This window comes from Babylonia areolata, chromosome 14 (genome assembly GCF_041734735.1).
Source record: "Babylonia areolata isolate BAREFJ2019XMU chromosome 14, ASM4173473v1, whole genome shotgun sequence".
NCBI classification, from domain to species: Eukaryota; Metazoa; Mollusca; class Gastropoda; order Neogastropoda; family Buccinidae; genus Babylonia; species Babylonia areolata.
Genome location: NC_134889.1, coordinates 15,911,391 through 15,923,890, shown reverse-complemented (window position 1 = coordinate 15,923,890; position 12,500 = coordinate 15,911,391). Strand labels below are relative to the sequence as shown.

General features: G+C 42.6%; 1 protein-coding gene across 1 annotated transcript in view; it reads left to right on the top strand.

Annotated features, from left to right (window-relative positions):
* Positions 1-763: 763 nt before the first annotated feature.
* The window catches only part of LOC143289866 (uncharacterized), a 20,941-nt gene continuing 9,204 nt past the window's right edge, over positions 764-12,500 (top strand). Inside the window, exons 1-8 of the mRNA XM_076599062.1 lie at positions 764-966; positions 3,975-4,124; positions 4,739-4,850; positions 5,256-5,541; positions 8,055-8,291; positions 8,763-8,926; positions 10,082-10,241; positions 11,089-11,183. Coding sequence (XP_076455177.1) covers positions 3,982-4,124; positions 4,739-4,850; positions 5,256-5,541; positions 8,055-8,291; positions 8,763-8,926; positions 10,082-10,241; positions 11,089-11,183 — 1,197 coding nt within the window. The 5' untranslated portion in view covers positions 764-966; positions 3,975-3,981. The remainder of the gene's footprint in view (positions 967-3,974; positions 4,125-4,738; positions 4,851-5,255; positions 5,542-8,054; positions 8,292-8,762; positions 8,927-10,081; positions 10,242-11,088; positions 11,184-12,500) is intronic.

Here is a 12,500-nt window from a genome sequence, read left to right as displayed (position 1 = left end):
AGAGAGAGAGAGAGAGAGAGAGAGGGGGAGGGTTGGAGGTGTTATGGGACAGGGGGTGGGGGGAAGAGTCGTGGTGAGCGGGAGCTTTGGGCTTAGAGAGAAAACAAACAAAAAAACAACAACAAACAAACAAAAAGAAAGAAAGAAAGAAAGAAACTATTCAAAAATAAAGTAAACAACCCACACTATTTTTTTTTTCTCGGTTCTTCGTCACTTAGCACACTTCATCACCCAACCCCCACCCCCACTCCCACCCCCCACATGCACACACACACACACACACACACACACACACACACACACACACACACACACACACACACACACACACACACACACACACACACACACACACACACACACACACAATAAAATAAAATAAAAATAGATAAATAAATAAATGGATAATAATAAAAAATAAATAAATAAATAAATAAATAAATAAATAAATAAATAAATAAAATATACCCCACCCTCCACCCGTACCCGAACTTTCTGCGACCTTCCATCCACATTCAGGAAGAGAGGGATGAATAACAAAAGAATTAAAAGGAAAAGGGGAGTGGGAGTTGGAAAAGGAAGAGAGAGAGAGAGGAAAGGGCGAAAAGAAGGAAGGAAGGAGAGAGGGAGAGAGAGATGGTTGTACAGGGTGGTGGGAGGGTGGTGCCTTAACTCCGAAGTACCCCTCTACCCGTGGGGGTCAATCAGACCATCTCGCTAAGATCCGGTTTTGCCCACGGTATAAATATGACCGGTTTTCTGGCGTACACCGTCAGCACGACGATTTCTACAACTACGACTACGACTACTGCGTCAATACGTACATTCAATACAAGTTTTACTGCCACTGCAAGCCGAATTGGGGACTTCTCCATCGAACCTTTGTTGGGTTTTTTTTCACTGCCTGAGACAAGTTGTCTTGCCAACCTGATTGACTGGGGCTTTCGTGCGCTTTCATTTCCCTTAGTGAGTATTATTATGATTTTGTTTGTTTGCTTGGGTGATTTTTGTATGTGAGTATTATTATTTTGTTTGTTTGTTTATTTGTTTATTTGTTTGTTTCTTTGTTTATTTATCCTTTGTTTTTGAGTGTGTTTGTTTTGGGTGTTTGTTTTGTTGTTGTTGTTGTTGTTTGTTTGTTTATTTATTATTATATTACTGTTTTATCATCTGATAATGAAATTATAATTAGATCGATTGCTATATTATTCATTGCAGACGCACACACAATAAGACAAAGGTGCATAAGTCAAAATGGTATTTAACAGCTTAGAAGGCGCTTCATTATAATCAGCGCAGAAGTTGCTATCGTATTTAGACAAAACAGAAAACATTGCATTACATACATGAGTGTATTGTTGAGTCGGTCTGAATTAGTCTTGATATATTCTTTGAGTGGATGGTCGAGTCTGTCCCCGTTCATTTTGTTATTTTTTGTTATTTTTGTGTTTCTTTAGTTCCATTTCCTTGAGTTTTTGTCAGGATGTGACTTAAGTGTTTGCAATGACTGCATATTTTCTTGGTTTAAGTTGACTGAATGGTTGTGAGAACAAAGAGAGTTCTTGTTATTTTGAAGCAAAATTATGTGAATTTATGTTGTTGCCCCCTTGTCAAAAGACCTTTCTTGGAAATGACAGTAAATAATTCCAGTGTCCAGTCTCTCTCTCTCTCTCTCTCTCTCTCTCTCTCTCTCTCTCTCTCTCTCTCTGTGACCGCACTCTATTTAACAAATTGTTATTACTGAAAAAAAACTTTTTTCGTGTGATTGCAAAATAATATTAACCAAATTTCAGTTTGAATATTATATCGGTGTGCATGAAGTACATAAATATCTCTGCTCCTTGAATCAGAATAAATCTCGAGGTTTTGGAGGATTTAGATAGTAAAATTCTGAAGACTTCTGCACCTGTGATTTCCGACAGCCTTATTGTATTTGTATTTCTCTTTTTTATCACGACATATTTCTCTGTGTGAAATTCGGGCTGCTCTCCACAGGGAGAGCGCGTCGCTACACTACAGTGCCACCTTTTTTTTTCTTTTTTTTCCCCCTTTTTTCTTTGTGTGTGTGTGTGTGTGTGTGTGTGTGTGTGTGTGTGTGTGTGTGTGTGTGTGTGTGTGTGTGTTTTCCTGCTTGCAGTTTGTTTGCTTTTTGGGTTTTTTTTTTCTTTTTCCTATCCCATTTTCCTTTCCTATTTGTAGTTATAATCTTTGTATTGATAAACGTTATAATTTCAAAGACGTTTAAGTATTGCCGCTCTTTATGTCTGGCGACCCGAACGATCCTTCAAATTATAAACTTAATCAATTTTACCTACCTTGTCCAAACCTTTGGGAAAGCATCTCACACAAAGTATCCAGCCATCGTTTGCTGCTTGTGGTTTATTTCATCCCCAATCAAAGTCACCCCAGAGAAAATCATTTTTGCCATACCGCACTCACAAATCTCATAGGACAGTGGCATTCAAATATTAATGATGATTTGATGATGATTTGATCCCCAGAACAATATTTGTTGATTTCGCTAAAGGTTTTGAAGATCACGATCTTCTTAATCTTTCTTGGAAAAAAAACTTGCCATTTATGGCGTATCCACATAATCGGCCAATCTTATAACATTGTTCCTTACAAGCAGAAGATAAGTTGTTTTTAAAGATTCTACAGTTCCTTTTTCATGCCTTTAAAATACGGGGATCTACGCGAACCAATTTTATTTTCACTTCATATTAATGATCTTTCTTTGCACATTTCGTCACCTTGTGATCACATTGCTGACAGTACTACACTTCATTACAAAGACAAAAATACCAATACAGTGTACATCAATTCACAAAAGCATGTTGAGCATCTAGTTGATTGGAATTATCTAATTAAGACCCTTCACCCATAACAATCTATGGTTATGTCAACTACAACGTGACAAAAACACCAAAGCATACAAAACAAATATCAAAGTCGTTCATTAAGTGCTAGAGTCGATTTACATTAACTTATTGGGCTAAACATTGACAATATTTTCACTGGGTCAATTCGTAAAATCTTCTTTATCTAAGAAGCTATCGGGGGGGAAAAAAATTCAGCGAAGTACAATAACACGTTTTCTTCATCAACATTCACGAACATTGTTTTTCATGCTTACACACACCCAGATATTAACTGTGCCTCATTATGTTGGTACTTAACAAGTAAGAATTGCTTAAAACGTCTAGAAAGTTTGTACCGATATTCTGTCAAACTAATACTTTTCAAACCCTCGTTTCTGCAATGGTGTATCCATGCCTGAAATAATAAAATATAAAAAAAAAAGCTCGCACCATCTTATTTTTGTGGGACACTCACAGTAAGGAACGTTCAGGAAAATAATATCATAGACACTCTTCGCCCGAGTGCTGATCTTTATGTGCCATCACTTACCAATTCGGGTGGTAAGTTATGGAATGAAACCCCTAATCATTTAGAATATATATATATATATATATATATATATATATATATATATATATATATATATATATATATATATATATATATATACATAACTAGAAAAGAAAAATTGGTCTGTCCTCTTCTGGGAAGCTAACCACAGGTACTTTTTTTTAAATGTGTGAACATAGTTTTATAATACGTTCATGCATTTCAATTGAAAGCAAATACCGTATTCTTCTTCTTCTTCTTCTTCTTCTTCTTCTTCTTCTTCTTCTTCTTCTTCTTCTTCTTCTTCATCTTCTGCTCCCTCTCTCTCTCTGTGCTCCTTTTTAAAGCAAATACAGTGTGGCGCATATGGGGAAGTGTGCACGCTTAGTTTCCTCCTTGATGTTGATTTTTTATTTATTTATTTATTTTTTAAGAACTTATTTCCGTAAACTACTGACAGTAATTCGTTCGCAGACTGTCCGTCAATTAGGCCTACATTGTTGTGTGTGTGTGTGTGTGTGTGTGTGTGTGTGCGTGTGTGTGTGTGTGTGTGTGTGTGTCAGGTGAACGATGGTGGTTTTCGCCATGCTGAAGGTCATGTCCTTGACCTTGCTGGTGACCTTGGTCCGGGGTCAAGGCCAAGACGCTACTGTTACTCCAGGTTCCCGGGGTGTCGAGGTCGTCAACTCTGTCGTGAACAGGATTCGATCCAAGTATGGTTTCCCTCCTTACCCCCCCTGCCCCCGCCCCCTCCAATCCTCTCTCTCTCTCTCTCTCTCTCTCTCTCTCTCTCTCTCTCTCTTTCTCTCCCTCCCTCCAATCAATAGTCTGCAGACAGCAAAACATAGCAAATCATATCCAGTCAAGTGATAGATTATCATTTCTACTGAGCTTACTCTTCTACTTTTTCATGCTTTAGTTAAGAATGATATCGTGCTAAATTAAATATGGACAGACGCCTGCGATTTATATATATCGACAAGATTTAGATTTGGCATGTATGAAATCACTTCTTACAGGCACTGATTACGGGTATTGCTATAAAAATGTACATCATTCAGAAGATAGTTGTGTAACAGATAGATTCACTGACAGTTATAGTGACTTTTTTTTTTCTTTTTCTACACAAAAAAAAAAACAAAAAAAAAAAAAAAAAATTAAGAGCTATGCCCTTTAAAACATTTTCATGTGAAAAGCATTGTCCCCTTTGAGCTTGAAACGAAAAGAACTTTCTTTGCAAGGTACCAAAAGAATTGTTTATGAAAAATCTGATGGTCGTGTTACATCGAATGTTGGTATTTCTGAATGTTTGTCTTCACCTCGACAGTTGCATCTTCAGTGACGATCGTCTGTTTCTCCGCCGTACCGCTTACGTCATGTCACGTGACGGACACGACCCCGCCACCTACCGGAGTGGCTTTCATGGTGGCATCTGGCAGGTAAGGCACTCGTGACGTGACATGAGTGACATAGAAACAGAGGGGGGAGGGGTAGGAGGGGGAGGGGGGGGAGTCAGTGACCTAAATATTATGCATAAGTACGTGTGCCTCGTGTCTTATCAAACCTGGGAGTTTCTGAAAACAGATTAATTGTATTCTCATACCTGCTTTTCTTCTTCATCATCATCTTCACCATCTTAATCGTCGTCTTCTTCTTCTGCGTTCGTGGGCTGCAGCTCTCACGTTCACTTCTGTAAAATGTACGAGAGGGCTTTTACGTGCATGACCGTGTTTTAACCCCCACCCCCACCATACTGGCAGCCACACTCCGTTTTCTGGGGTGGGCGAGGTGGGGCATCATTCTATTCTGCTCACACACACACCACCAACCTGCTCCAAATGCAGGTGTCGGAGACCATGTTTCTGAGCACCAAGAACTGCTACCAGCCAGCCCTCGTGAACGCCTGCAACAACATCTCCTCCAGTCTGCAGATCCACTGGCCTTCCACCACGTGGTCAGACCTGCGGAAACCTCTGTACTCGGGACTGGCGGCAGCGCTGCACACTCTGAAGACTCTCGGGACCTTGGACATGCCTGGGAACATCGGTTCTCAGGCCCCCATCTGGGCCCAGATGTACGGCCCGCTGCCATCGGAGTATATAACCAAGGCTGCCCAGACTCCTGTGTTTGGTGAGTGATGGGTGGATGGAGGAGGAGGAATTTTTTGTTTGTTTGATTTCCCCTCACACATATCGGTGATTGAAGACATTTTGTTGAAGTATTTATGAATACATTTGAGTATTGTCGATTAGAAGGGGTGGGAGCTGTGAATAATTGGAGGGTTGGGGGAAAACTGGGCAAATGAGGGTGAAATGAGGGTGAAATTTGAAGAAAAAAAAAAACAATTACAGGAAATTACTTAAAGGACTTCGTAAAAGAGAAGTCGTTAAACTGACAAGCGAAACAACTGATAATGAATGCAAAAAGTCAAAAACATCAACGTTCTCATTCACTTGTGAAGACACACTTTCGTGTACATAAAACTTCATCAAGCTACAGTCAAAAATTATAATTATGCTTAATTGTCAGGTTACTAAAGCATATGCACTTGACATTAGAACAATACTTGGTCCGTAATGAATTTGATAATAGTCTGAGAGCTAAACTCAGAATTGGTCTGCGAATCGGACTAAAGTCTGAGAGAGTCAACTGACGAGGTTTTAGACTTGAATTCAAGCACCTATAAAAGTCTCTTTCTAGTATATTGCTTATATCCTTGTATGACAATGGGCAGTATACTTTTATACTATCTATATGATTCTTTGCTCTCCTTTTTGCTGCCCTGTCTGCTTGGTCGTTATAAAAGAATCAAGTGTGGGGTGGTGTCCAACAAAAATCAACATCCGTACCCTTCATAAATAGAAAGTGCAATAAATACCTAATTTCAAACAATAAATCTTCTCTTTGATTGTTCTCATAAAGTAGCAAACTATTTAAAACCGATTGAGAATCAACACAAAATAGGATATTACTTACTATGATGGGTGGGTGGAGGAGGGAGGGTGGGAAAACATTATTTTTTTGTATTGTATTGTATTTCTCTTTTTTGTCACAACAGATTTCTCTGTATAAATTCGGGCTGCTCTCCCCAGGTAGAACGCGTCGCTACGCTGAGAGCGCAACCCATTTTTATTTGTTTTTTTTCCTATCGAAGTGGATTTTTCAACAGAATTTTGCCAGGGACAACCCTTTTGTTGCCGTGGGTTCCTTTACGTGCGCTAAGTGTATGCTGCACACGGGACCTCGGTTTATCGTCTCATCCGAATGACTAGCGTCCAGACCACCACTCAAGGTCTAGTGGGGGGAGAGAAAATATTGGCGACTCTACCGTGATTCGATCCAGTGCGCTCAGATTCTCTGGCTTCCTAGGCGGACGCGTTACCTCTAGGCCATCACTCCACATTTTACTTTGGGAGGGTGTACGTGTGGGGGTGTGGTGTGTGGGAGGGGGGAGGGGGTGTGTGTGGGGGGGGGGGGAGAGTGGGGAGGAGAGTGGTTGTGCTGGATCTCTAGTGTGCCAATCTTCAGTATTTTTGTTTTGTTTTGTTTGTTCTTGTTTCACTTTCTGTGTGTGTGTGTGTGTGTGTGTGTGTGTGTGTGTGTGTGTGTGTGTGTGTGTGTGTGTGTGTGTGTGTGTGTGCGTGTGTGTCTGTCGCCCTGTTGTGTTCTTTTGTTGTTGTTTTTTGGGGGGTTATTTGTTTAGTGTGTGTTGGGGATGTTTGTTGTTGTTGTTTTTCGATTTCATTATTACAGGATATTATTGATATTGCTGTTGTTATTATTGGTGGTGGTGGTTGTGCCATTAGTAGTAGTAGCAGTAGTAGTGGTGGTAGTAGTAGCAGCAACAGCAGCAGAAGTGGTAGTAGTAGTAGTAGTCGTAGCAGTAGCAATACCAGTAGTGGTGGCAGCAGTTGCAGTGTTATCATTATGATTATTTTTGGCTTGGCTGGTTACATTTCTGTCTCTGCTTTCTTTTGTCTCTCTCTCTCTCTCTCTCTCTCTTTGCCTCTCTCTCTTTCTCTGTCTCTTCCTGTCTCTCTGTCTCTGTCTCTTTCTCTGTCTCTCTCTCCATCTCTCTCTCTCTCTCTTCTCTGTCTTCTGTCTCTCTGTCTGTCTTTCTCTGTCTCTCTCTCATCTCTTCTCCTCTCTCTCTCTCTCTCTCTCTCTCTCTCTCTCTCTCTCTCTCTCTCCATCTCTCTGTTGTTATTAGTGTTTGCCGCTGTTATTTTTAAAATTGTTCATTTCATCAGGAGAGGGGTAGGGATGTTTACAATTTGGAGATCTCGAGGTTGCAAGAGTGTGAGCGAGAGTGAATGAATCTGTATCTGATTGAATGCTTGCTTCCTTGCTTGCTTTCTTGTGTGTATGTGTGTGTGTGTGTGTGTGTGTGTGTGTGTGTGTGTGTGTGTGTGCGTGTGTGCGCGCGCGCGTGTGTGTAGTTCAAAATGGCCATGCTAAATTGATTGAGACAGGTTCAGAAGTATTACCTTGTCTTGCTCCTTCTCACCCACCCCAGTTGGCCTGGAGGGAGTTCTAAACACTGAGCGAACAACAAGAAGAAAAAAAAACCCAAAAAAACAAAAGACGAAAACTTTGTCATTGTGATTGTCATTCTGATTGTCATTGTCTCTTCCCCCAACCAGACTGCAAAGACAAACTGGACGTCGCTTTCATCCTGGACAGTTCTGGGAGCGTCAGTTACTTTGACTTCATGCTGATGAAGCAGTTTGCTGCCTCCGTGGTGGACGTGATGAACGTGTCTGCGAACGCCGTCAGAGTGGCTGACGTCGTCTATTCCAGCAATGTGTCGGTACACTTCGACTTTGACGACCACACCACTAAGGCTGCCGTGAAGACTGCCTTCCTCAACACGCCCAAATGTCAGTGGCTTTTGTGCATGTGTGGGTGACCGAGGGGGGTGTGGTGGAGGAAAGGAGAAGGGGGGGGGGAGGAGAGGGGGGAGGGAAATTTACAGGTTTGGGAAGAGGTGTCGAGGTGTGCGGTGTGTGGATGGACGGAGGCAGGTGTGGTAGTGATGGGGGGAGAGTGGGGGGGAGCGGGTAGGGGGAGGAGGGTGTGTGTGTGTGTGTCTTTGTGCGGTAGTGTATGTATGTGCCTGTATGTATGAATGTGTATGCGAAAATATACGTGCCAGGAAAACGACTAGTGAGCACCTAAAAGTGTCCAGGCCTTACCCACAGGTAGACAGCGTGTTTATGCAAACGACTCCCGTATTTGTATAAGCGTTTAGGGCTTGGTCTCTGACCGAGTATAGAGTCCAAGTTAGTTTTAAATCAGTCGGTATGAATATAATACATATGTGCGTCTCTGTGTGATCTCAAACGGAACAGTCAGCATGCTAACCAACACGGCCTTAGCTCTGGACAAGACCAGAGAGATCCTGTATGACGCTGGAAGAGGGGCCAGGCAGAACGTGAAGAAAGTGGCCGTGCTGGTGACGGACGGATGGTCCAACTCCTTCACCCAGACCACGAATGCTGGCAAACTTCTCAAGGTTGGTTCCATGCAGATTCTGCCTGCTCTGTTTGATTCAGCCCATTCTTTCCAAGTCTGTTCTTCCCGATTCAGCCTGTTCTGCCCGATTCAGCCTATTCTTCCTGATTCAGCCTATTCTTCTCGATTCAGCCTGTTCTTCCCAATTCTGTTTCTTCCGATTCTGTCTATTCTTCCCAGTTCAACATATTCTTCGCAATTCAACCTGCTCTTCCCGATTCAGCCTGTTCCTGTTTTACCTGTTCCCGGGAGTGTGTGTATTCCCGATCCGACTCTTCCTGTTTCGCCTTGTCCCGATTCGGCCTGTCACTGAATTGCTGATTCCGATTCGGTGACTATTCCCAGTTCGCCAATGGAGTGAGTTGCTCTGTCTGTCTGTCTGTCTGTTTCTTTCTCTTTCTCTCTGTCTCTCTCTGTCTCTCTGTTTCTGTCTCTCTCTCCCACCCTCTCTCTCTGTCTCTGCCTGTCTGTGTGTCTGCGTGTATGTGCCTGTGAGTGTGTGTGGAATAATTTCTGGAATGTGAGTATGTAAAAAAAAAAAAGAAAGAAAGAAACTCGTTACGTTTCTGAAAATATTTGTGTGTTTTCTATTCTATTCCATTCTACTTCATTCCGTTCCATTCTATTCTACACCATTCCATTCTACTCCATTCCATTCTGTTCTACTCCATTCCATTCCACTTTACTCTACTCCATTCCATTCAGCTCCATTCTATACCATTCCATTCTATTCTACTCCATTCCATTCTATTCTACTCCATTACATTATATTCTACCGCATTCCATTCCATTCTACTCCATTCCATTCTATTCTACTCTACTTCATCCCATTCTATTCTACTCCATTCCATTCCATTCTACTCCATACCATTCTATTCTACTCTACTGCATTCCATTCTACTCCATTCCATTCCATTCTACACCATTCCATTCAATTCTACTCCATTCCATTCTATTCTACTCTACTCCATCCCATTCTACTCCATTCCATTCTATTCTACTCTGCTTCATCCCATTCCATTCTACTCCATTCCATTCTACTCTACTCCATTCTATTCTGTTCTACTCCATTCCATTCAACTCCATTCTATTCCATTCTACTCTGTTCCATCCCATTACCCTATCACTGACACTGACACTAACACTGACATAACAGGACCAAGGCACGACAGTGTTTGCCATAGGGGTGGGGGGCTACAGACTGGCAGAACTGCAAGCCGTGGCCAGTGACCCCATCTGCTCGCACATCTTCCCCCTGGACGCCTTCGACAAGATCGACTCCATCATCACAGAGATCCAGAAAAGCACGTGTGAAGGTCAGTTGTTCAAGGAGTTCGGGGTGGAGGGGGAGGCGGGGGGGGCGTGGGAAGGGGAGAGGGGGAGGAGTGTGGTGGAGAGGGAGGGAGGGAGGGAGGGTGTGTGTGTGTGTGGAGAGAGCGGCGTTGTGATGGTCAGGGTCGGTGTCAAGGTCAATGTCGGGGTCAAGGTCGTGTGGTGGGAGTTCGGGGGGTTGGGGGGTCAAGGTCACGGAAGGTGTCTGGGTTGGGGCTCAGCAGGATGGGTTGGGGTGGGGGTAGAAGGGGGTGGGGTGGTTGGGGGAGAGGGAGAAGGTTGGATGATAGGAGGTTGAGAAAGAGAAAGAAGGCGGTGTGTGTGTGTGTGGAGGGGTGGGGTGTGGAGGTGGGGGGGACCGGGGGGCAGGGGGGGGGGCGTAAGGGGAGGGAGACAGATAAAGAAAGCGGGGGGAGAGGAAAAAACAGAGAGTGGGTTATGGGAAAGGTAGTATGAAACGAATTAAGAATTATTTCACACTCCCTTATGTCTATCTATCTGCACACACACACACACACACACACACACACACACACACACACACACGTGTGTGTGTGTGTGTGTGTGTGTGTGCTTGCGCGTGCGTGTGGGCGCGCATGTGTGTGTGTGTATGTGGGTATACGTGCGCGAACGTGTGTGTGTGTGTGTGTGTGTGTGTGTGTGTGTGTGTGTGTGTGTGTGTGTGTGGCTGTCTGTCTGGAGACAAGCAGATAAGCAGACAAGTGGGGTGGGGGGGTTCGACTGAATAATTGACTGACTTATTCACTAAATGATTGATTAATTCATTGATGGTTTGATTGATCCATTGATTGATTGATCGATTGACTTCAGCCAATATCAAGACCTCTCCGAACGATACCACCAAAAGCAACACGACGGGAGAAACTACTGTCGAGACCACAGTGCCAGATTCGAGCAAAACTACGGTAAGGAGAGAGAATTCAGAACTCAGAACTCAAAACGTTTTTATTCAAGGATGAAGATTTTAGGCATGGCCTGTTCTTCCAATCTGTCCTTCCTAATCTACATCTATTACAAATAACACACACACACACACACACACACACACACACACACACACACACACACACACACACACACACACACACAGAGAGAGAGAGAGAGAACTCACATATGAATTACTACATAGGCCACCGTTATGTTTGCAACTGAGCTACCAGCATGCATTGGAGACACGCAAAATGGCTGTTGACTGATTAATTGATATGGATACTTATATAGCGCATATCCTCGGTCGGAGACCAAGCTCTAAGCACTTTACAAACACGGGGTCATTTGGACAACAGGCTGCTTACCTGGGTAGAGCTGACTGACGGCTGCCACTGAGCGCTCATCATTCGTTTCTTGTGTCATTCAATTTGATTTGTGGCACGCACAAAACACACTCAGACAGACATGTAACATTTTTCGTGTATGACCGTTTTTGTTTATCTACCCCCGCCATGTTGGCAGCCATACTCCGTTTTCGGGGGCTGCATACTCGGTATGTTCTTGTTTCCATAACCCACCGAACGCTGACATGGATTACAGGATCTTTAACGTGCTTATTTGATCTTCTGCTTGCGTATACACACGAAGGGGGTTCACGCACTAGCAGGTCTGCACATATTATGTTAACGATTAAAACAGCCATCGTTGATAACTGATTGTGTGATTCCATAGAAAGTATTCTAAAGTATATACATGCAAATGGCATGTCATTCTTATTCCAAAAATACTGTTGAATAGCACACTGTTATTGAATCGTCTGTGTTTAATTATAGTAGAATAGTTCATACCATTACGTGTGTATGTAATAACTCTGTGTGTGGTATACTCCCCTTCAGTGCCAGGGGGGGAAACAGTAGAAAGTGGTGTTTCAAGTCATTAAAACATTATCTACAACAACAAGCATAAAACTGAGAAAACGTTCTGGAGATATACCACTCTAGATAAACTGTGTGAATTTTCAGCCTTCCAGAGTTATTTCCCTTCCTCTGACGACATTATCATTGCGTCACAATGCACGTATGTGATACGTGCTTGGCACTGAAGGGATTTTAAATAAGATTTAATGCATTTTTAATGTCCACTGTGATCAGTGCATGTGCACGACTGGAATTATTAATAGTAATTGTTTGTGGGCTTTACTTTAAGTCGAAAATTCAAATATTCTGAGGTCTTTTATACAATGCATTGAATGACTGTGATTTTCGTGAATTGCTGATGTTTTACACCATGTA